The 23,260-nt window shown below is 44.6% G+C and overlaps 2 protein-coding genes across 2 annotated transcripts; both read left to right on the top strand.

Annotated features, from left to right (window-relative positions):
• The first annotated feature begins 288 nt into the window (after positions 1-288).
• On the top strand, positions 289-7,773 carry LOC131209928 (uncharacterized). Its single transcript, XM_058203089.1, has 3 exons — positions 289-390; positions 2,045-2,528; positions 6,727-7,773. The coding sequence occupies exons 2-3, from the start codon at positions 2,317-2,319 to the stop codon at positions 6,737-6,739; spliced, it is 225 nt and encodes a 74-aa protein (XP_058059072.1). The 5' UTR covers positions 289-390; positions 2,045-2,316; the 3' UTR covers positions 6,740-7,773.
• Positions 7,774-13,875: 6,102 nt separating this feature from the next.
• On the top strand, positions 13,876-23,091 carry LOC131210900 (dynein intermediate chain 2, ciliary). The gene is made up of 10 exons (XM_058204213.1): positions 13,876-13,923; positions 13,988-14,315; positions 15,359-15,472; positions 17,041-17,183; positions 17,259-17,697; positions 20,183-20,260; positions 20,335-20,788; positions 20,931-21,056; positions 21,141-21,374; positions 22,905-23,091. The coding sequence occupies exons 1-10, from the start codon at positions 13,876-13,878 to the stop codon at positions 23,089-23,091; spliced, it is 2,151 nt and encodes a 716-aa protein (XP_058060196.1).
• Positions 23,092-23,260: the final 169 nt, after the last annotated feature.

The raw sequence follows: 23,260 nt of genomic DNA, 5'->3' as shown, positions 1-23,260 counted from the left end.
CTATCTTCGGGTACATCTACCGTTTTTCCGTTCCCAGTACCTGTTTCAGTGAGTAAGAAAAGGATTCGGAAAAGGGTTTCACGATTGTATTGGTGGCTGTTCCGACGCGATCGTTTCATGGGTTGGTTTGTTTGTTTTGTGTCTCTCTTGCTCCGCCTCGCCGGAGCTTTGTCGCTCTCTATCGCACTGAGGGTTAACCGTGTACGTGTGCTATCTGGTTCCTCGCTTGCGGAGTTCTTCGCGGTATAAAGGTCGTTTCTGAGCGCTGCCGGGTTTTATTTCATTTACAGCATTTGTAGAGCGACTGCAGGTGGTCGAATTGTTTTCCTGAAGTGCAAATAAACGAAAGAAATAGTTTCTGTGACAAACCGCAACAACGCAACATTTCCAGTAAGTATTACAGCATTGATTCGGCTTGCAATAGGGATTGTGCTTCTGGTGGTAATGTGAAATGTTCGCGGTTGTAAGCGGCCGCCATCAACATTTGCGTCGGCGAGTTACGGGCTGTTACCCAAAAATAGCTCATAAAACGGGTATAAACGTATGCGGCAGACGTTCCATCGAAACTTTCCAGTTCGTCATGCCGGAGAAGAAGTTTTTTGTTTTCGATACGCACGACCAATTTTTCAACGTACGCGCAACACTTGCAAAGGCAACATAAACAAAACAAAAACCACGGAGATAAAACATTGGTTGCATAGAGAACATGACAGAAAATTGCCAATTGAGACAGTGTGATAATTGAACGAAGTGAGAGTGTTTAAATTTACTTTAAAATTTCCTTTTTTAACGTAACGAATTGTTCACTATTCTATGGTTAATCGAAATAATTTGAGCAGTGCTTCTTTACAACATTCAAAACAAAACGCGGCCAGAAAGATCTTCTCTTTAGTAGTCTTATCACATATCAGTGAATTGATACCTTGGAGCCTTTCTGTTATCTTCGTTTGCGTGCTCAGAGTATTAGGTTCAGTTATCGGTGAATTGCACCAGGTTACGGCGTGCCGAATACCGGATTTATCTGTTGTTTAGTTCTGTTTATCTTATTTATTGACTCGTCAATCGAGGATTTTCCAAGATATGCATATTGTTTTATTATTAGAGCAACGAATACGAGCTTCTTCAGAGCATACTTCTCAATACACTTATTCTTGCCTGCTTTTCTTTTTCTAAAATCATGTTGTAACAAAATCCCGTCCGACGGCTTTGCTTAGGCATAAGCAAATCCGTGAGCAGAAAAACGTGAACAGGGTCACCGTTTTGTACTTTGTACCCGTGGTTAACGCGAAACTATCAACTAGCTCGCTCGTGGCGTGTAACCAATCGACTGAACGCAAGACACACGATTACTACTTTTTATGGTCGGTTTTGAACAGAATTTATAGTTTATACGTGATGGATTTTAAAAATCCGCCAAGTGCATCAGTTTTTAAATGGAACCAAAAGTTATTTAACAAAGTGCCAAAGTTTATAAACCGAGAAGTTTGCTTACCAAGATTTTTCAATAAGAGCAACTGCGGCCGCTATCGAATTCAGTACCACACCTCTAGTCTAGACTTTCTATTTGTCCGCAGTTAATCGTTTGAAATACCCGTCGGGCATAGGTTGTAAATAAAGGGTATCTTTTGATGTGCTTTTATCACATTCCTCTCATTTTCACGACTGGAAGGACGGACAAAGAATTGTCTTTTAAATTGGCTGAATTCAATCAGTGGATAATAGTCTCGAGGAACGCAATTCGGAGGAGATTCACTCCGCATTTCGGAGCTCTATCGCTGTGGGGCTTGCTGTGACCCGTTTTATGCTTTGCTGGTGGCCTTGGTAACAAGAAATCGTCCGACGCAATAACGCCTACCCGAAAGAAGGCATCCGAGGCGCCCTGGTGACCCGCCATTGCCCACAAGCTGATGATAAGAGGGTTCCGGCCCCCAAAATTGAATTATCAAACAAACCACTTCTCCCCGTTCGTGGCGTTCGCGCCGTTCGATCTTGCGATGCAAGTTTAGCTCACAAACATCGTTTATTTTTTCGCACATTTTTGCAGGTTGATGTGATTCGTACGTATCCTCTCGAGAACTTGATGAACTACATTGAACAGTCGGGACGGTGTGACTTACCGTAGGAGCGGAAAGGTGTGAAGCTGTAACACCGAATTTATGTGCCGACGAATTTATGAGCCTGCCAGCAGAAGGATTTGGATTTGCCCCTTCGCTATCACACCCAAAATCTCAGCCATAGCGCAGCGTGTGCGATTTGTCGCGATACTTTGAACACGTTCTGTGGCACCGTATTCGGCCATAAATACCCGGTTTGACCATGGATAACTTGAGAAATTTGTTCGGACAAGTGTCCGCCATGACGTCAATGAAATCATCAACGGCGAGCCCCTCGTTCTCGTCGGGCACGGCTGGAAGCAATAGGTCCGGCTCCGGCTCAGGCTCCGGCTCCAGCGGCGGGTCATTCTCCAGCAGTAACGGCACGATGAACCCACGTAAAACGGCTGACCGGGACAGTTACTACTACATCATGTAAGTACTCGCATTCACATTTTTACTCAGCATTTTGTTAAGGTCCTTTTTTATGAAGTGTTTAGCTTAAAAACGAACATAAACTTGAAAGACTTCCCGAGATGTCGATCACTAAAACCATGTTCTAAAAGAGATAAAAATGTGTTCAAAATCTTTTTCTTAACTTAATTCGATATAATTTTCTTCGTTCAACTATTAAACCAACTATTAGACGAATTATGTTAAGTTCGAAATGTTCCACTATTGGCTAGTTAGATCTAAAATTGGGAATTTGTATACCTTATGCGATGATATTTTCATAATTAACACTTCTTAATTGAAACAAAGCTTGATTTTATTAGACGATGAGCATCGAAGCTGTGATCCAAGGCATGTGTCAATATTTGATGTAATTATCCGCCAGTCGCCTTACGCTTCCTGGTCGCTCCGTGGATTATCCGCTATCCAACGTTTCGTATTGTTTTTGCCCTTGGTACAATTGCGTACGAACGTACTCAACGTACGTCTGTCCTTACCACGAGACCTTCAACTCGACCGGTTTGCCTTCAAACGATACGAGTACTAGGCTCTGGCGAACTGACGAACATTATGCGCCCTTTTTCATACGCACATGGTGAAGGCGGGAAGCTGTAGATTGAATGTCAGTTTCTGTTCTTGTTAGCTTAGCTACGTATATTTCAAAACTATGAGGAATTAATGAAACGATAAGTAACAAGATGGTCGAAACGAAAAATATGCTACAAAGATCTTAGACCTCAAAGATCAGCAATGTTTGTAAACAGGTGGTAAGCAATAAGAGCAAAGTGGAAATTACGAAAAACGTACGAACGACCAGTCAAAGAGGAATATCTCGTCGAACAGCCTCAAAGAACCACTACAACCACTCCGATTCCGATCTCCGACGGCCTGGGAAGCCCTGTTCTGGCCATATTAGCGTCATTTACCGTATAACGTTTCAGCGTGTGCGTCACGGTGCGTCAGTTCCCCCCACTGACCATTGGCCTGGGCCCGCCAGAGGCTGGTTTGTTGGATCGCCATTAGTTGCTCCGAAACATTGGCCAAACGAGGTAGCCTAACGGTGGTGCGTAACCGGCGATGCGTTCGGGGACCTGATTTGGCTTTGCTCGAGATCAACACACACGATCGTGGGGAAACGCGCGTTTTCGGTTGGCGAGTTACGTCTGGCGGTTGCTTTCGTGGTCGTGGCTGAAACGCAGCTCAACGACAAACGAAAGGCATAACGGCAACAAATTCAAACATCGCTACTACTGCTGCCACAGCCAACTTGGATAAAAGTGAGTGCTATTGTTGTTTGCTGCAAGAATTGTGTCGTAGAACTTTCGCCCAGTTTCGGCCTCCTTAAAGCCCTGTCGGCGGGCCAATCCGTTATTTGTAAAAAGAAAGGGGCTGATACAGAAAAAAACGAGTGAAAAAGTGGTTTCGAGGTAGCGAACTCGTTGGATTGCTTTTGCCACATCGCACATGGTTGACTGCACCAGGCCAGAGCGTAGGGGATTATTATATCACGCTGTACTGGTCAGAATCTAAAGCTTCGCTGGCACGCTGACCGGCCCCATACGACTAGGTATGGAACGGCAGAGGCTGACTTCCATCAACGTGCGTGGCCGATTTGAGCAAAAAGTGAGGGATTTTATGGATTAAACTCGAAAAGTTGCCCTACCAGGGAAATCGTAAGCCGATTCAAACAGTAGACAAGGTGTTCGATTAGCGCGATGATAAATAAATCCAACCCCATCTATCGAGAAACATTCAACGGAGCGCAGAGTGCCACAAATGTGATTACAGGGCCTGCTGGGAGTATCTTTGTCGCAGACAGTGACGGAGTGACGGATCGATAATTTAATCGATGGAAGTGATTAAGGTTTTGAATATTTCATTTAATTTCCGTGCCAATTTCAGAGACGTAGCGAGAAATAACAGTAGCGAACTGAATCCACGATAAACGACAAGCTTTGGAGTTTGTTCAACATGTGGAACAAATAGATTGGATTGGAATTTTTTTTCCAATTCCAAAATCTTAGTGAAAGTTTCAGATGTAGCATTCCATTTGTTGTTTTGTTTTTTCATGTGCCAACGAAAACGGTGAAACTAAACATTAAAACTTTCACCTCATGATTTATTAATGATTTTTCATTTGACACAATTTACAATATGTATATGATTTGATGAAGTCACCGAATTACTAAAACCATCCGCTTGTTCCCTCTTTTATGAAATGGAATGGATTGGAATAATGCCTTTACTGCCTTTCACCATTTATTACGGCGAAGGCAGGTTTTCGAATGATAGCAATAAATTTTTAACGACCATTGATTTATTGAAATCGCGAAGGTAAAACTGGGCCTTGAATTTGCCCAACAGGTTCCTAGAGTGGATTTAACCCCGGAAAACACGGTGGCGATTAATTGCTTCAGAGACAGATTTCAATAAAAAATAAACCTCTCTTTTCGAGGAAGGTCTCGCTGAGAAGCTTCATTCCGGTTCGCCTTAATGTGTGATCGTGCATTAGGATTTCCCCCAAGCTCCAACATGCAGCACTGGAAACAAATGACGCGTAAACAAGCCAAGAATGAATGTAGCTTTAACGCTGGTTAGAGTTCCGCCTGAACGACCCTCCGTTCAAGATCACGATCATGGGAATTTTGGAGTCGCTGAATGGTGTCCGGTTTATGCTCGGTTGGCTTCCATCAGATGCTCTGTGACGCTCAGTTGTATGGTTGGGGTCGTAGGATATTTTGATAAATTTTTCACTAGTAAGGTAATAAAAAATGGCTTAAAATGGCGGCTGGGCGTTGGAACCGTGAGACCAGAACCGTGAAAAAGTTGGTCAAGATGTTTGTACCATTAGACAGTAGCCTCAGCACACTGTGCCGAAGGTCGCATAATAAGTTTCTGTTGCGTGCGTATGTTCGCACGCAATCGTTCACGATGAACCAAATGATGCTGGTTGGCCGGTTGGGGTTCTCTAGTAGTAGCGACTAGTAGCTGGCTTGCAGGTCAGGGTGAGCAATGCGAACGGATGACCGTGTCCTGATCTGCGATGATTAATCACACGTGAGCATGAGTACGGTTGCGATTAAACCACGTTGCGGTTTGTTGGCAGCGACTTCACGCCTAATGGCAAAATTGGCCGTATGGTGGCACTTGCGATGGTTGAGCGTATTAAAGACAGAACTGGAGACAAGCATTCAGAAAAATAAACACCCGTAGAAAAAAGAGGCAAAAATGGTCCGCCAACGAAGATGTCTGGCGTCACAACTCACTGCGTATATAATCTGGGGAAGGTCGGTGAGATACTTGGCCTGCGAGTGACAGCACGGACAACGCAGGCGTTAGGAAAGTGATGGTTTTCCCATTTTTCATTCGGTACCAAGCCATTCTAAAAGGGCATGAAAAAGCGTAACAACAGAGAAGCATGGAATTCGGGGAAAGGCGGGATTTCATAAAGGCGGGAGCATCATAAAACCGCATAAGGAAAACACTCATACGGTGCGCCGCCAAACTCACTACACGAAGAAATTGATCGGCTCTACATGTGCTGTGCTCATTTGTTTCCTATTGTAAAGAATACTCTGCAATGTGTGCAAGGATGCCGATTTGTCCAGGATCAAGTAGGAAAAAAAAGGGAAGAAATTTACATTTAACTATCTCTTTCTCCGGAATAAGAAGCGAACATTAGAACAGTTCTATATCTCTTCTATAGTTAGTATAAATACAAAAAAACTTTCTTTTGTAAAAAATATACGCGAGAACCGATTATCTAGTTCGAGGAAACTTGATTTAGCCCACCTCACAAGCCCGCTTATACAAAGTAAAAGGCGAGTTAAAATTGATTAACGCCAACATTATTTTCGCCAACATTGATTAACGCTGATTGTAGTTTAGTTTGAGCGGTTATAGGACTTAGGTTTTGCTTAACGAAATGGAATGTGATTTTTACGGCGACAAAGAATTGGCAAAAGAAATGAAGAATCAGAATGTTACTCTCTTCACAACAGTCTGTGTAGCAAATCCTGCCATAATCTGCCACTTGGTGCCGCAAGGCTCGCTAGTTAATTTTCTAATTATTATATAATTTATAAAATCGCTCAAGCGTGCAGCAAAATGGAGACATGTTCTCTACTGGTGTCTGAGATTACCTGTTTACCTAATGCCTGTTCAAATTTGTCCATTTCAGGTGGCGTTCTTAGCTTCGGAACGGTTTCAGCTTTACTGTGCAGCTTTCCCGTCGGGTACAGAGAAATATTCCTAATCCTCACAGCATATTCACGAATTCTCTACCACCCATCGGCTGCATTCAGAGAGAGAGAGAGAGAGAGAGGAAAACAGTCTGGAACGTGGGGAACCGGAAATCGGGAGACTGGGAGATAACTACCAGCTAAAACGGATAAGCCGGAGCAATAATAATAATAATGCTTTCGCTGATTGGTGCTAACCAGTTATGGATGGTCGCAATCTGGACCGGATTACTGCTGGTCTTCAGTCCAGTCCTGTTTGTGGTTAGTGTGTGCCTACCGGAATTGCCATTGTTGCTGATTAGACGCCTGAACCACATCCCGTTTGATTCCGTTTGACCGCGAATGACTCCGGGACAGAAATGGCACCCAAATGCAGGATTCTCTATCTGGTAGGTGGATAAATGAAACAAATTGTTTGCGAGACTGCTTTTATTTATTGTACAAGTAACCGATACAGAAAACGAGAACAGATTTCACTTTTTTACAGATTTCTATTAATTTGTAAAAATGAAAAATAGATACAGTAGACAAATACCAGCAGCAGCAGCTCACACAGGAGATAAATACCATCGACACACATCCTATCGATGTAAACATAACCCAGACTTAAAGAGTGCAATATGCATCCGCGAACCAGTATACCTGTCCCCGGAGGCCATAGCGTAATTGAACTGATACTGAACCGATATGTGATTATTTTACTAACTCATTACCGTACCTTTTCTCTGTCCCTTCGGCAATGGACACAAAGATAGTGAGGAAGATTGTATGAAGAGAAGCGCAAGAAAAAGGTACTGACCAGTTACATTGAATCACGGAGTAAACGGAGCGAAGCGAATGAAATTCTACATTAGAAAATCGCCAAAACGCGCAGTGCCTTGCAAGTGCCTTTCGGTGAACAGTGACGAAGATATTTTGACAAGAGTGTTTTGTACGTACATTTACTAGCTCTAAGTATTATACCTAAAATAAAGACACATTTTTCATCTTTTTAACATATGTTTACGACGATCTACGAGTATTTATTTCTCAAGCTGTGGATGTTTTTCAGTCACTCTGGAGAATTAGACAACACTCTGCTGTTGTAGCCACTGTACTGTTGTTGTGGCGCACATAGTGCATGAATGCAGGAAATCGGTGTAGTTATTAAAGCATTCATTGCTAGCCATGGTTACGCACTCGGTACTATTACTTCGGCAACCGGGTTGCTATTTACATCCCATAAACAGCAATCGAAAACTGATATTTGCGAAAAACAAAAATACGGCCAAAAAGATCGATGAAGCCGTCGAGCTGCTCTGAAGGGGGCCACTTTGCTGCAGGATTTGCGTTGTTTGCAGCACTTGAAGGTTGACGTAAAAAGCCCCGTAAATAATTAGGCAAAAAGCGAGTGGCGAACTGATGAAATCCGATTGAAAACCGATCACCTAGCGGACAGGCAGACCAAAACGGGCAGTGTTCAGCTAAATCGTTCTCTTCGTGGGCCGCCCGGTGGCCAGGTGCTGCTATTTTCGAAACGCCCAGCCCAATTGTGCAAATTTATCCAACCCGCGCGTCATCGCAGGAGGCTTTTCCGGGTGACGGCTGTTTATTCGATCGCGACGTGGATGTGCTTATCACATTTCTTGACCCAGCGTGTTTCGTGCTGTCTGACGCAAAAGTTTATCCGCTTTAATCACCCACCGGGAGTGTCCTACATAAATTTGGTCTATTTCGATCGTTTGTGTGTGTGTGCTTTTTCCGCCGCGTCACGGACTGTGTAACGAATACGAAGGAACACTGTTTCTGTGTGATTTTAGATGGGTTGCGATTACCGGAAAAAAGTTGGCGATTGGTGACCGAAACGCGAAAACGATTCAACACCCCCGTTGGTGACGACTTAATGAATTGAGTCCGCGTTGAGTCCAACTACCCATAAAGGCTCTGGAAAGGATTTTGGCTGCCGCACCTCTACCAAATAAGCTATAAGCGAAACGGAAACCGAAAAGGAAAACCGACGGATCCACAAACGAAGAAACCTCCGGCGACAGGATGCCGCTCAAACAGAGGCGTAACACGGTGCATGTCATTATAATTTTTGTCTAGTTCATAGTTCGACGCAGATTTCTCGGTTTTCAGAAAGGAAAGACCAGGGTGGTTTCCGGCGGGTGGTTGCCTTGGCTTTGATTTATGTAGTTTTTTAAAGTTGAAGCCCGGTTATGGACCGGCAGCAAAGCAGGCGCCAGAAAGTGTATCGGTTGCATGCTTCCAGGACATTACGGGATTGATTAGACTGTGGCAAGACCTGACGTAGATGGATCTGACTTTTTCCCCATTTTTTCGTTATAATGAGAAGGATGAAGTTGTCTCGGTGACATTGGCCGGTGGTGGCATTGCCGAATGCGGAACCGAACCGAACTGCTTACGTAACATCGCCATCGTTTCGGTTCGTGTTCATGTCGCGGGTTGTTGGAGAAATTGAGCGTCCTTCGCAAATTTTGCTCAACATTGAGATATTTTTTTGGCATAAGCCGAACGAGTTTCTTCAATTTTTCAAGGATTATGCGAAGAAATGATGCCGTTTAGAACGTCTGTTCTTGCTAGAAAATCTTCTTATTTTGGACCAAAAAAACCAATCAATTCATGAAAAATACTGGCTCAATCGTTTAGTAGTTAAACTCTGTTCGCTTATGTTTTTTGTCTGATGAATGTCCCTATTCATAGCAGCCAAAGTCCATAGGGCACCTTAAAATCTTCCGGCCTTGGCGGAAAACGAAAGGTCTCTACTGAACGCCAGGACCACGTTTTCATTGTGGAGCACGGTGCTTTACAGAAGGGTAATTCGTCGATGAACACCGTTGCGGACCAAAATGTAAACAAAACTTTAATAAAAATCCATTCCTGCTTCGTGTTTGTGCCACAGTGGCAACCTTCGTCGGAACGGCTTCGTCTAGCAGGCGGTAGAAAAGAAAGGATTGTTTACGGCGTTTGGGCACAATGGGACGGAACGAGATGTAGTGATTTTGTTATCCGCAAATAGAATCGAAGCGTGGCACAAGCACAAGGACGAGGAGGTGATGGAGAACGGATATTCTTTCGACTTGTTTTGGTTGTTGGAGTTTTGTTGTTGTTGTTGTTGTGCAACAAGGTACACGCGATTCATCCGCGAGCCACGCGGAGGTGTCCATCGGCGGTGGTGCTGGTGGAGCATAAACGATCGTAGATTAGTTTTCATATTTTTAGTTTAGTCCTGCTATCTCTGCTGGAGTGATCGGCTTGACAAAGTTTTTCCGTTCGCCTTGCGGACGCTATAGTTGGTGTATATTAAAGTTTCCGGTACGTTTTGTTATGGTTTTTTTTTGGGTATCCGTCGCAGATTACAGAGCTATGTTTGATTTGGTGCAAAGAAGCATAAAAATAACAACATACCGCCTTATTTTGTCGTGGGCTTAAAGTTTTCATTGGTGTGCTTTATTTACCATTCAGAGCAGGACCAAGTGTATCTAAGTTGAAAGATTAAGGTTGGGACGCAAGGAATCCCATACACAGGAAACAACACATGTGGTTGAAGGCTATTTGCTTGTTGCATTACCTCATTAAGTAGCAGCAACTTTAACAGTTGAGACAAGTGCCTTGTGCAGGATTACAATATCCGTGGCCATTACACTGCATCAGACTCGTTTACCAATTTTTAAAATATATTTTATACTCTATATTTATTGTGGCTGGGGTGTTTCTTTAAACGTTTTGCTTTTGAAAAGATTTTAGCAAATTCGATTCGACCGAATATTCGACAATATCAGCTTAACATTTTTTCGATGGGAATTATTTTGTAATTTTGCTTTCTACCAGTCTACAGGCAGTTGGTAGTTGGTATACATTGAATCAGCTTTCGTATGTTCTGTAGAACCCTTTAGTGCATAGAAGTCCTGTAGTGCGAACTTTGGCAAATATTTTTCATGTTTAAGGATAAAGAATGTGGTTTGCCTTCGCACCACCACTAAAGGGCCGTAGAGCTGCAAGGGCGCTGTGGAAAATTGATTTTTTTCTTGCACTTGAAAGAGGGGCCTAGCTGGTGGCCGGGGCCACCAAGCGGGAGCCGGGTGATAAATTATGGCCGTGGAAATAACCTTCGAGCATGTTTTCGGGCCTACGGTGCTCGCGTTCTAGGGGAAGGTTAATTATGTTTACTCTACGCATAATTCGTCCGTGTCGTCGTAGAAATAAAAACGCGTGTCAAACAAGAAGCGCGTCCTGCTCTAAACAGCGGCTATGCGGTTGCGCTGTTTTGCTTCCTGCGGTGTGAAGGATCTGGATTGTACGGATAGCTATTGATCATAGTCGGAGCGCCATCGGAAATCGCTTCTCTGCGGAGGAGGGGCCGACAGGGCCCGGAGGTCCCAGTCGTTGAGGCTTCTACGCGTGGCAAGAAACACAAGTAGTCTCACGCTCTTTACGAGCTAGAAAAACTTGTTGCGGAATTTATTATACGTTGATACTTTTACCGCATTGCATGCGCAACGATTGGGAAAAATTGTACCGCACGGAGCCCTGGCTGCCTCATGAACCAACCGGGGATGAGCGCCCGGTGTTGGAGGAGGTGAAAAGAATGCTTAAACTTCGCCTCGAGTGGCTGAGGCAATAGCAAAACGAATGATTAAATTCCATCTCCCTCTACGGCAGTCCGGTGTCCCGTGAGGGTAGAACGGAAAAGGATGCAACGGAAAGGATGTGTTTTCTTTTGCTGGTGGTTAGTGTTGATAGTTGGCAACCACCGGCTCGACGCCAACAATGGCGCAGCGCGGTTGAAGGAGCGCTGTTGGCGCTGCGGGCCAGCGGTGTGCCGTGTTTATTATACAAAACTTTATGTGGTGGGAAACGTGAGCAAATGAAGTTATGGTTAGTAATGACATCACCGGTCGGTTTTATGAGACCCCTTACTTCGTGGTCAGGGAGTTCTGGGTGACGTCTTCTTCGGAACGCGAAGAAGCTGTGCAGCTAGCTTTTTGTGGCTCACAAGTTGTATTATGCAAAGACGGTTTTCTTGAGAACACCAAGGAGAGGGTTGCGAAAATAGAAAGATGAGTGGCGAAAATTCACTAGCCGCAGTGGAAGTATAAAGTTGATACAATCAAAATTTACATTCTTTCCTACGGATTTATAAGTTGGTGTAGACTATTAAATTACAGAGTACAAGGGGTCCAATCTAGTGGAATATTGCATTCGAAAATATTTTCTTATACAACATCAGTTCCTTTGCTGGTTCTTTAGCTAGTGTACAAGATTGACTTCTTCATAAGCTTATAGATATTATCAGTTCATGAATTTTATCGAATTTTGTCTTACCCCAGGCGTCACTCGGAGCCGCTGAACAAAGTTTGAAGTGCTGTCTGTCTTGCTTAGATTTAAAGAAGTATACATATTTTGGTACGTTTTCCTATTCGTTTATGAGCAGAATGCAACTTTTTTACATATTTGGCTTCGTTCAAGCCAACTCTATCGTGATTTAGAGTTTGGTGAACATCTACGCTGTATCGGTTTGGTAGTTTTTGAAACGATTGCTGGCAACGAAGGGTATAGAATATAATTAGACGATTCAGACGGGCTTTGCAAACATCTTTCGGAATCATGAGTACTCAACGTAAATAGATTTGATGAATTCCAAGGATCATTTCTATTTTGTTAATCTATTTATCACCCTTGCATTCAACTAAACGATTCGTTTTCGGCAATTAGTGGTATTTGGTTTATCTACTTGAAGAATATATATTTTTTTAAAATTTGTGTTTGAAAAACACAACAATTAGGTTATTACTTATCATGCGGTGTTAGTTTGTTATACCGCATTTTTTTCGGGTGCTTTGTTGAACAATCGATGCCACCGTGCTGTGTAACAGTACCGGCTAGTGGCTGGGTCTGGATCTGATAAACTTCTGGCCCGGAACACGGTTACGCGGTTCCGTGTCGAGCGAAGAAGACAAACGACACGGATACGTCCGCCAGAACCATATTGTGCCAAACAACGTAATCGGTTTTTACTCACGATCCTCGTCCTTATGTACAGCAAAGTCCCGAGAAACAATGTAAACCGTGGAAGGAAGATTGAGTACGAAAAATTATATAAAACAACCAGTTTCCACCGTTTTTTTGGCCGCAACCGAGACGGCGGCCGACGGAAACTTTTCAAATATAAAATGAAATCCATTACATTATGATTTATCTGTTGTCGTCAGCGAGAGTGTGGCGCTGCGACTCATTCCCGGCTGTGTTGGGGTCGAGGTTTTGCCCCCTGTACGGCTCGAGTGGTTGTGGTGGTCCCCACGAGGGACCAGGCCGAGGGTTGAAAGCATAATTCAGAACAATAACAACCAAGCGGAATAAGGCGCCTAGAACCCCATAATATGCTAAGCCTCTTCGCAAATCTGTAGGCCCGCATCAGTTTCAAGCGACGGTTTTTGCTCTGGCCCTTGGCGTGTCGAGCCGACGACAGCAAATTGGAACGATGAGGCTGGCGAGACGCAAACCTGAGCAGGTTGCCCGGTGGAGTTGAAAACTTTTCCTTAATCTTAACCGCTATCTCCAGTTGCTCCACCACTCCACCGTCAGGGTTCCAAATGGGACCGGGGTCGCCCTCTGGGGGTCCCTAGGGGGCCACGCTGCTACGGGTGGAGGAAGAGAGGCGAATTATATATTTTTAATATGCAGTGCCAATGGAATCTTGGCACGACAGACTGCCGCTACACATGAAATAACACGGAGCGACAAACGAAAAAAAAAACGGACGAAAGACAGCGTTTAAACATGACACAGACAAGTGGTCAGAGCAGAAGGGCTGATGGGTCGCACCGCGTTTAGGGCCAGGGAGCGAAAAGTTAGGCATAGTTTGGTAAAAGTTGTCGCCCGAGTTGTGTTTTGCGACTTGGAAAGACCGTTCGAAGCAGGTGGGAAATTGAATGCACGCTGCGAAGTTAGCAGTCAGTCTCATCAGAACACTCGCTAGGGATAGAGTTCAGAGTCTTCAGGGACCACTCCGCGCCGGCTGCGTTGATCGGTCGTAGAGTCACGGGAATTCGGTGTTCAGTAGATATAGTGATAAAGAATAGTAGAAGATGGCGTCTCCAGCATCCTTCGTCAGCTACGATAGTGATGTCAGCGAAGTAGGAGTCGGGTCGGGTCCCGGATGGGGTACACTGGCTGACACTCCTGTTTCGCTCTCCGCAGAACCGCATTTCTTCGATGCAGAAGCTCGGCAAGGGTGAGCCGGTCGACAACGATGAGTTCGAGATGTGGATGAAGTCGAAGCAGCTGCTCAAGCCGGATGATCAGCTCGACTTGACCGAGGCGGAACTGGGCGAGGAGATCCCGAAGCTGCTGTCGACCGAGAACCGGCATCTCCCGCGCAACCTGGTCGTGTACGATTTTCGGGAAGGCGCGTTCCTGCCGGTTCCGCCGCCCGAAAACACCATCACGCTGCTGGAGTTCGAGGGCACTTCGATCCACAAGGACACCGACGAGGCGAAGGAGCAAATCTCGCGCAAAGGAACTGACGGTAATCACACGAATTTTGTGTTTTCGTTCTCTTGATTATGCCGCTATGTAAATGTCCGGCATTGTAAGCCTTTGTGGTCAGGCGAGTTGTAAATCTCCGTTTAATATTCGAGCGAGCTTTCGACGGCGAGCGACCAAGTGTTGAATGATTTGGTTTTCACGTAACAAGAGTTTTCGCTGCCAAAGGCAGAAAATTGGACGTGCTGTTCGGAACGTGAGAAAGGAGCGTTTTTCGGTGCGATTACACTGGCAATGCATTATTGTGTCCGCCTCGGAAATACTCTCATCAAATGTGCCTAATACTTGAAACATACTATGTTTACGTTCACTAGTGAATTTCGATTTCATGTAGAGAGTATCCGGTTGATTTACATTGTCTTTTAATTCGGACCGATTCGAGTGTTTAATGGTGTCAAGAGTGTTGCCGGTGTAATAGCGCCTTAATAAACCTTTTCTATTCGTTTTGTTTTCACTTTGCATGGATCCTGATTCTTGTCAATGGCATGATATAAATGATTTTTTCGTTTCACTTTTCTAGAACATCCGCCTTGACAGACCTTTGTTAAACACAGATAACTTATTTACCAGCAGGGCTGGAAACTTTCAAGCATGTACAGTAATAGAAAGTGAACGGTACGTTGGTTCGCTCGCCAACGTCGGACGTGCCAATAAGCGAGGGAGAAAGTTCACATTCAAGTTGAGCATACATAATCTCCTAACTTATATGTTTCAATGTGGCATAATTTTGCATAAATTTTGCAATGTGGCATAAATTGAAAATGTATTAAAAACCAAACCAAAAAAGTACAATGAAGAAATGGGACATTACGTATGGGCTTTCTCCCGCGTTTGCAGCACTAGTGTATGACTGGTTCGTTTAGATTCTCACAATGTCACGTGAATTGATCATGTTCCACACGTACACACTCAAACACAAGATACACCACACCGAAACAAAACAAAGCCCTTTACATACGTTTAAGCTCACCCGATCTCACTTTAACTGCATGATGAACATTACGAACATAAAAACTCCCCGAAAAGAGTTAAACGTCACGCTGGACAAACCGAAGGAGTCTCTCGCCGAAGACCAGGAGGAACCGAAAAAGCCCGACACACCGGAAACTGGTGATGGCGAAGAGGGTGAGCGGGACGAAGGTAAAATACGACTTTTCTTCCCCCCCAATTTGTCGCTACCTCGTTGACTTCCCGTTTTGGCTACTCTCCTGTCTATATCGTAGTGTATATCAAAGTAATTTGTTCTCTATCTGGTATCGTTAAACAAATAACCTGTAACCTTTAGGAAAGTATGACCGTATGATTCGTTTTTTGTAACGACCCCTTTTTTACACCATTTTAGTAGAATGTAAATAGAGCACAACCGTAGTGTATAAAGTGTAGTGTGTCTATGTACAGAGAGTCTATAGATAGTGTACACCAGATGGAATTGTGTTGCCCTGCACAGGTAATGTACCTTTTACTAGCACGTGCAATTATTTTTTGTTCTGCTTAACGTTCCTCGTGTGTTTTGCATGTTTCGCTAATAAGTCCATTGTGTAGTGTCTCAAAGTATGTAACAATCAACAGTTTTCGGTTAGTGCTATCCTGAAATGCAGAGTACCAACAACAGAACTTTGCTAAACGAATCAGTTCGGTAAGACGTTCCTTGTAAGGCCAAAGTAAAGAAGGCTCGAAGTAAAAACTCTACAGTGTGGCAACAAAGTTCCCGTATTGAAGCTATAAAACAACAACCATACAATAGTTTTTGAATCCAGAATCGGTTCCGATATTTAAATGAATGCTCCTTAATCCTTCCACTGTCAATGTTTTCAAAAATGTGTCCTTAAAGCATTACCTCTCGTTTTCAGTCCCATGGTGCTGAATCGAACGAATACGGCAGATGATTCGTTTTCAAACAAAAACTAGCAGGGCATTATTAGGTAAAAGACACCCGGCATTAAAAGGATTTCGCTCCGTTAGAGTTACGTTTTCTTTCGTCTCCAAATACCCGGATTTGATGTGCGAAAATCTATCAACACTACATAAACGAATTCCAGTAAGCTTTTAGCATTAATTTGAAAGTTTGTGTCCCCCAGGCGTGGCTGTGGATGGCGTTTTGTCTAGTGGACTTAGTGGAAGCTTTTTGAAGCGTGTTGCCTTCCGGCACTTGGACAAGCTGGTTAAAGGAAATGAAATATTCAATTTTGGAAAATGCCGACGTATCGTAACGAAAATTGCTTGATTATTTCTACATAGTTTTGAAGGTTTAAATCGGGCAGATCAAAATGAATGTTGTTTCTCGTTGCTTTGATGTTGGAAATTTGTTGCTACACTGTGTTTAGTTCAAGCCAGAGTAGAGTTTAGTTCAAGCCAGAGTAGAGTACGACAGTTTAATAACCTTCACAAAATCGATGGCTTGATTGGTGGTGGATCCGAAAGTTCTTCCATATATCTTTTCACTCTACTGTTCACCGCAAGTTCTTGGTGTGCCCCGCGGTGCTGCAGAGCAATTGTGTTTCCTGTTTCAGATAGCCTTAGAGAGCCTTCCGTACTTGTTGATGGTTTTTCGTTTACCCCGAGAGCCTTTTTCTTTTCGCGTATGATGTCGCCCCCCCAGCCAACGATGTACTTACACGTTTTGGGTCGCTCGTGTTCCGTGGTGTTATCTGGGTTGTATCTCTAGTTACTATGTTCCTTCTCGCAATCTTTCCCGGGTTCCGACGCAGATGAAGCTGACGGGGAGGGCGAAGGCCAAGAGCAGGAGGAGGAAGTGCAGGCCCCGCAGGAGGAGGAAGCCCCGAAGAAAAAGCTCACCAATCAGTTCAATTTCTGTGAACGCGCTGCCCTCACCATCGCGAATCCATCGCGGGTAAGTTAGAGGTCGGCTCGGCCAGCCGGATGGTGAAAGACTTTCTCAGGGTTTGTGGTTTTTGTCGCTCCTCAGTCGGTCGATACGCAAACGATTCCGCCGCCCAGATCGACGCACGGGGCCAGTGTGCTGCAGTGGGTCATCTACGATTCCTACATCGAGGACTATGCTCAGCAGCAGCGGGAGAAGGAGCGCGAGAAGGAGAAGAAGCCGGGACTGCAGCGCCGCGACGAGAAGTCCCGGAAGGACGAGAAGGCCAAGCAAGCGGAGGAGTTCAACAAGCGATACCTACAGGCGTGCCAGATCATCGAACGGATGGTGAACCAGAACATCTACGACGAGATCGCGCAGGATTACCGCTACTGGGAGGATCCGTCGGACGAGTTCCGCGAGGAGGAGGGCACCCTGCTGCCGCTGTGGAAATTTTCGTACGAGAAGACGAAGAAGATGTGCGTCACCGATTTGTGCTTCAACACGCTGTACTACGATTTGTTCGCTGTTTGCTTTGGCACGCGTAAGTACTGGTCCGTGCGTTGACTACTTTATACACTTTATAGACCGCCAAGAATAGGGCTGCAGCATTTGCAAACGGCCGTGGAACGACGTTGAACCACAGATTGCTGGCGGGAATTTTCACACAAATTTACAGCATGGAATCAATAATAGCAGAAATTGATTGAAATGTTCGGCCCGCTACGTCGAGGTGTCCACCAGAGTCAGGCATCTGGCACAGCCCGCCGTGAGACAGCGAGAACGTGACAAACATTGGTATGTTTTATTGCTGGCAACGTGGCAGTAATTCCATGCTGTGGAACTGCTCGTGACCCGTACTTGGTCGTACTGCCGCGAGGATGCTACCGAAACATTGGTATGCATGCCTTCAGTTTGTTCCATTATTTATGGCTCCATTACGTGCTGCGGTAGCATGTTTTGATGTTCGATTAGACCAATAATGCTGCGGCGTATAAGGATGTGGATTGTAGGGAAGTTATGCAACAACGAGATTGCATCGTACTACAAAAATTCATTGGAACTCGGTAGGGCAGGTCGGAAACAATTCCATTTTCCCGGTGACTGGGGCACGTGATAGTTGGTGATAATTGGCAAACATGGCTCTTTATGTTTCTTCTTCCGAGGCAACCGAGTGTCTATACTTCGTTTAATATTGATTTGTTGCTTTCAGTTTCTAATAAATTGTTTTCGATAGGATAATGAATTTGGATGCATTCGTGTAACGCGTCGTCTGTGGCTTATCTGTACGAACTTTTGTGAGTATTTCTGAGCGGTCTCGTTGAGAATTTTGTTGAGAATATTTCACTCTCAAAGATAGAATTGAAATTCTATATTTTTACAGAGAACATGCTTGAACGATAACATGGTGTGTATACTTCTCTAGTCCGGTGATGTAGTTGTTACTATATTTTAGTAAAGTATCATTAGTATTGAAAAAAGTTCCATTTTTTTATCGACCAGACGTATGTTCTGCAATCAAGAACTTTCCGTTTCAATTCTACCCCAGCCGACGAGACATGGTCTGCTAGAAATGCAATTTATGAGATCATCAAATGAAAATGGCTTCACAATCCATTAAGTCGCTACCATGTGTCGTGAGGGGATGGCATTTTCAATCCTTCTGTCCAGGGTATGAAAAACCAAAACCGGACGAGATCTCAGCCACGTTTCGCTACATGCGGGCCTCATCTTCGCGCGTGGTCACTCTGTAGCTCTGTTCCGGACCACGCCAACTCTTGACTGCCCGTTCCGCCACATGTTGTGGAAGATCGTAACAAAAAATTGGTCCCGTTGCCGTAAATCGATTCCGTTAAAAACTGCGAACGACGACCAGCGCCACCAGGCCTCTTCTCACCCCGTGTCACAGGATTCTATGGATCCGGAAAAGAATCGGCAATCACACTTCTTGTCGATGCGGATTCCGGAGCACCTACTTTTGGCTAGGGTCCGCGGGTCGACGGTTTTCAATGGTTTGGATCATTGGCGGCCAATAAAAGGGTAGTAAAATCCAAATTAATTTTGCTTCTTGTTTTATGACACTCCACACATTTTCGGTGCGGTCGGTCACGCTTCGTTCGAACTAATAGTCGAAAACACTACCGTCCATGAACCATGGATTGAAGGGGTGCTTGCTCGTGTGTGAAAAAGAGAATCGAGATATTGAATTAAATCAGTGCACGGTTACTGCACTTGGTCTGCAATCTTCGCGTGTCGCGTGGGAACGTTGGATCCTTATGGCTTTTCGTGTTAATTACATTTTGAATCCCAAATCACATCATTGCTTCAATATTTATGTCATCGCCAGAGTGAAGTGAGTGTTCATTATTCATTGGAAGTATCTGTACGTAATTCCATAATGTACACCGGGAACACAAACTCACTTTGGAAAATGGTGGTACAGAAGCCAATATACTATTTTTAGCGAGTTTTCCACGCATCCTGCGGCTCTTTCGTAAAGTCTTTCAACAACAAAGTCAGAGAACCTAATATTGAGATGTTGGGGTTTTCTGGACATGATCCAGCATTCGGTTTGCTCTTTTTAAAATGTTAACTTAAAATTTAATGGTCGATGACGGCACATGTTAAGAATTCAGCATACTAAACCTCCAACCTAAGACCATTCGACCAGTAAAGCCCACCTGAAACAACCACAATATACTAACCATAGAGAATGGATTACCAATTAGCAATAGACCGACAATAGTACACCAACACAACAGCATCAACAATAAGACAAAACCTTCAACAACAAACCACGGGCCAGCCATCAACATTAGACAACCAAGCCCTGGAAAAGATCTCCGCACGGTGAAGGAACTGCTGCTGCATCTGGCATCTTCCATGATGCATAGTCGTTAAATTAGTTTAGTCAAAAAATTAAGAAACAGGGCTGAAGAGGCATAGCCGGCAAAGGGAGATCGGATTTAAATTGGCATAATTGGTTTTAATACAGATACAGAAAATTAATATATTTTTTCTACTTTTAGTGGACTTTATGAAACAGAACGCGGAAGGTGCCGTCTGTTTGTTCACGATTAAGAATCCCTCCTTTCCGGACTACCGCAGTGAGTAAGCGGGCTTACGGGACCACATCCTTCGCAATCTTCCAAAAAGTCACGGTGTCCCCCTTTCGTTGCAGTTGCCACCGAGAGCGGGGCTATGTGCTGTGACATACACCCGAAGTACCCGTACCTGATAGCGATCGGGCTGTACGATGGCAACGTGATCGTGTACAACCTGCAGGTGGGCACGAAGGATCCGGTTTACATATCGCACGGTGTTAACGGCAAGCATGCCGAGTGTGTGTGGGAGATCAAGTGGGGCCCGGACATGCAGGACGGTGAGATCAACTTCTTCTCGGTGTCGGCCGACGGAAAGGTGTTCAACTGGGTGCTGATGCAGAACAAGCTGGCCATCACTACGATCATCTCGCTGTTTCTCGACATCGACCAGATTTGCGGCCCGGACGGCAGCGCGCTTCGTCTGAAGGGATGCGGCACCTGCATGGTGTTCCATCCGCACAACACGGAAATTTTCCTTGTCGGCACTGAGGAAGGCTACATCTTCAAGTGCAGCACGGCGTACAGCTCCAAGTGAGTCCAAGGGAGAACGAAAATTAGTCCGGGCAGGATGAGGGCTCCAATATACGCTTCATGTGTCCCTAAGGTCTAATGGGGGATTATGCGGGTTTTGCTTCACGTCTTTGTTTCTCTTTCTCTTTCGTGCTCTGTTTAGATATTTGATGACCTACTATGCGCACTACTTGCCCGTCCACCGGATGGACTACAATAAGTTCAATTCCAATATCTTTGCCTCTTGTAGCGGTGACTGGAGGGTGAAGATTTGGGAGGATATGCGCCCGTAAGTATGCAATTGCTCCATTGCCAACGTTCGATAATGGAAGTCCCTCGCTATCTATCTCTCTCTCTGCGACTCTCCTTCCAGTGAGCCGTTGTTCATCTTTGACCTCGGGTCCTCGGTGGGCGATGTGAAGTGGGCCCCGTACTCGAGCACCGTGTTCGCGGCCGTGACAACCGAGGGGAAGGTCTTCGTGTTTGACCTGAACGTGAACAAGTACAAAGCTATCTGCACCCAAGCAATCGTTTCGAAGCGCAAGAACAAGCTCTCCCGGCTAGCGTTCAATCAGAAACTTCCGTTCATTATCGTTGGCGACGATAAGTAAGTAGTTTGAACTTTGCGGCGGCGGTGAAGGGACCTCAAGGGACCATTTTGGCACTAGATTGCCGGAAATAATGAGACCACTTTTTATCTTGGGCCTAGGAAAAGTGTAGAATGTTCCGAAAAAAGAAACTTTTGTCCGCATGGACAATGCATACTTCATCACATAAAATAAGTTTAATGTGCCGAGTAAACCCGCCTGTGTTGCTTACACCGTTTTGCTTCAATTAATCAACTAATTAATTTTTACTTGCAGTATTGTTTTAAAAATTACAAAAAGAGTTTTTTTGGGCCCGTGTCATAGAGTGACATGAATCCATCACAGAGTGGGACCCGATTGAGAATCTACTGAATGATTCAAGGTTTACTCGAAGGAATCGAAAGCATCGACAATCTTGAGCGATGTGAGGCGCATATTAAAGGCATCATGGGAGGAAACGATATAGAGGACTTAGGTCATACTTGTTAACATTTTAGAAAAAAACTCCAACGGTTGTTGAAAAACGGTGTTCATTTTTAAATTAAAGAATGAAGTTTTAGTAATTCTTCTGTTCGGTCGACTTTGCCTTTGTCGTTTGCTCTAACATTTCGCCAAAAGATAATGGTTCGCACTATGGCTGGGCACACGAGAGAAGTTACTCATTCAGTGCTCGATGCCGGTACATAAAGCGTTAGTCAAGCGGTTCTTCTGAACGACCTTCGTGTGTAAATAATTTGTTAACAGCAAACTTACTTTAAGCATAATTGATAAACATAAGCCTCCCGCCATAATCGACTTGACGGGCGCGGGCGACAACGTAGAACGATGTGCGATACTCATCACGTGGGCCCGCCCGGCCCGGGGAGACCATTTATCAAATCCTTTAATTAAATGGCTAACGATGATTGATGTTAACATTTTCCGGGCGACGTCCTTGCTGCTTGCGGGGAACCTTTGCCATAATGCTTCCTTCGGTTGTCATTAGGCTTCGTCTCGGAACAGACAAGGTGCCCAATGTACGGTGGTATTGCGGTGCGTTCAAAACTTTTGACTTTTGACGACGAAGGCTCAACACCAAAGTGGATTTCTACGGTGAAGTGTGATGTATTTTCTACCAGACGGACGTTTTGGCAGCTTGGCAGGCATAGTCATTTGAATCAATAATAATAATCAATGATGAAACAAATAAAGGCCAAGAATGAGTATCTTCAAAGCAGGTTCCATGCGAAAGCAAACAATTTAGAAGATTCGTTTTGAGTTTCGGTCCACCAGAGGGAAGGCTCTGTTGATTGCGCTATTGAGTTCTTTACTTCTGTCAAGCTGAAGATTTATCGTTACCATTTATCATTTTCTACGTCTCGTAATAACGTAGAATTTACACATAATGCTTTCTGGATGAAGGAGCGATTTTAGTGCTTTTCTTTCCATTACGCCACTTTCCCCTCAAGGTTGTACCAAAAATGGCACCGTAATCGTTAAGTTAACGGCCCCCACTTTTTTGTGTGCACGATTTCGCAATTTACATCTTTGGGTTTGTCCTTTCTTCTCAGGGGAACGACGATCACGCTGAAGCTCTCGCCGAACCTTCGCATCAAGACCAAGATGGGGAAAAAGGCGGGCGTCGTCGATCCACAGCTGCTCGAAAGCCAAAAGCTGGACCGTTTGCTGTCGCTCGTGCGAGAGCTGCCGGAGGGTGAAACGGTGAAGGAAACTGTGTCGACAGTTGCATCAAACTAAAGAGGCCAAATTGAAAAGCGTTGTTGTTAAACCACTGTGCTGGTAAAGGATATTTTTGTGATTTGTTGGAAACTTGTGTAGTTGGAATAAAACATAACAAAACCCCGATTCCGCACATGGGATGGATATTTCCGTCGACGGGGACTAGAGAAAACATAAACACGATGCG

This window comes from Anopheles bellator, chromosome 2 (genome assembly GCF_943735745.2).
Source record: "Anopheles bellator chromosome 2, idAnoBellAS_SP24_06.2, whole genome shotgun sequence".
Taxonomy (NCBI): Eukaryota; Metazoa; Arthropoda; class Insecta; order Diptera; family Culicidae; genus Anopheles; species Anopheles bellator.
The sequence above is the reverse complement of the archived record's forward strand: the minus strand, read 5'-3'. Positions and strand labels throughout refer to the sequence as shown.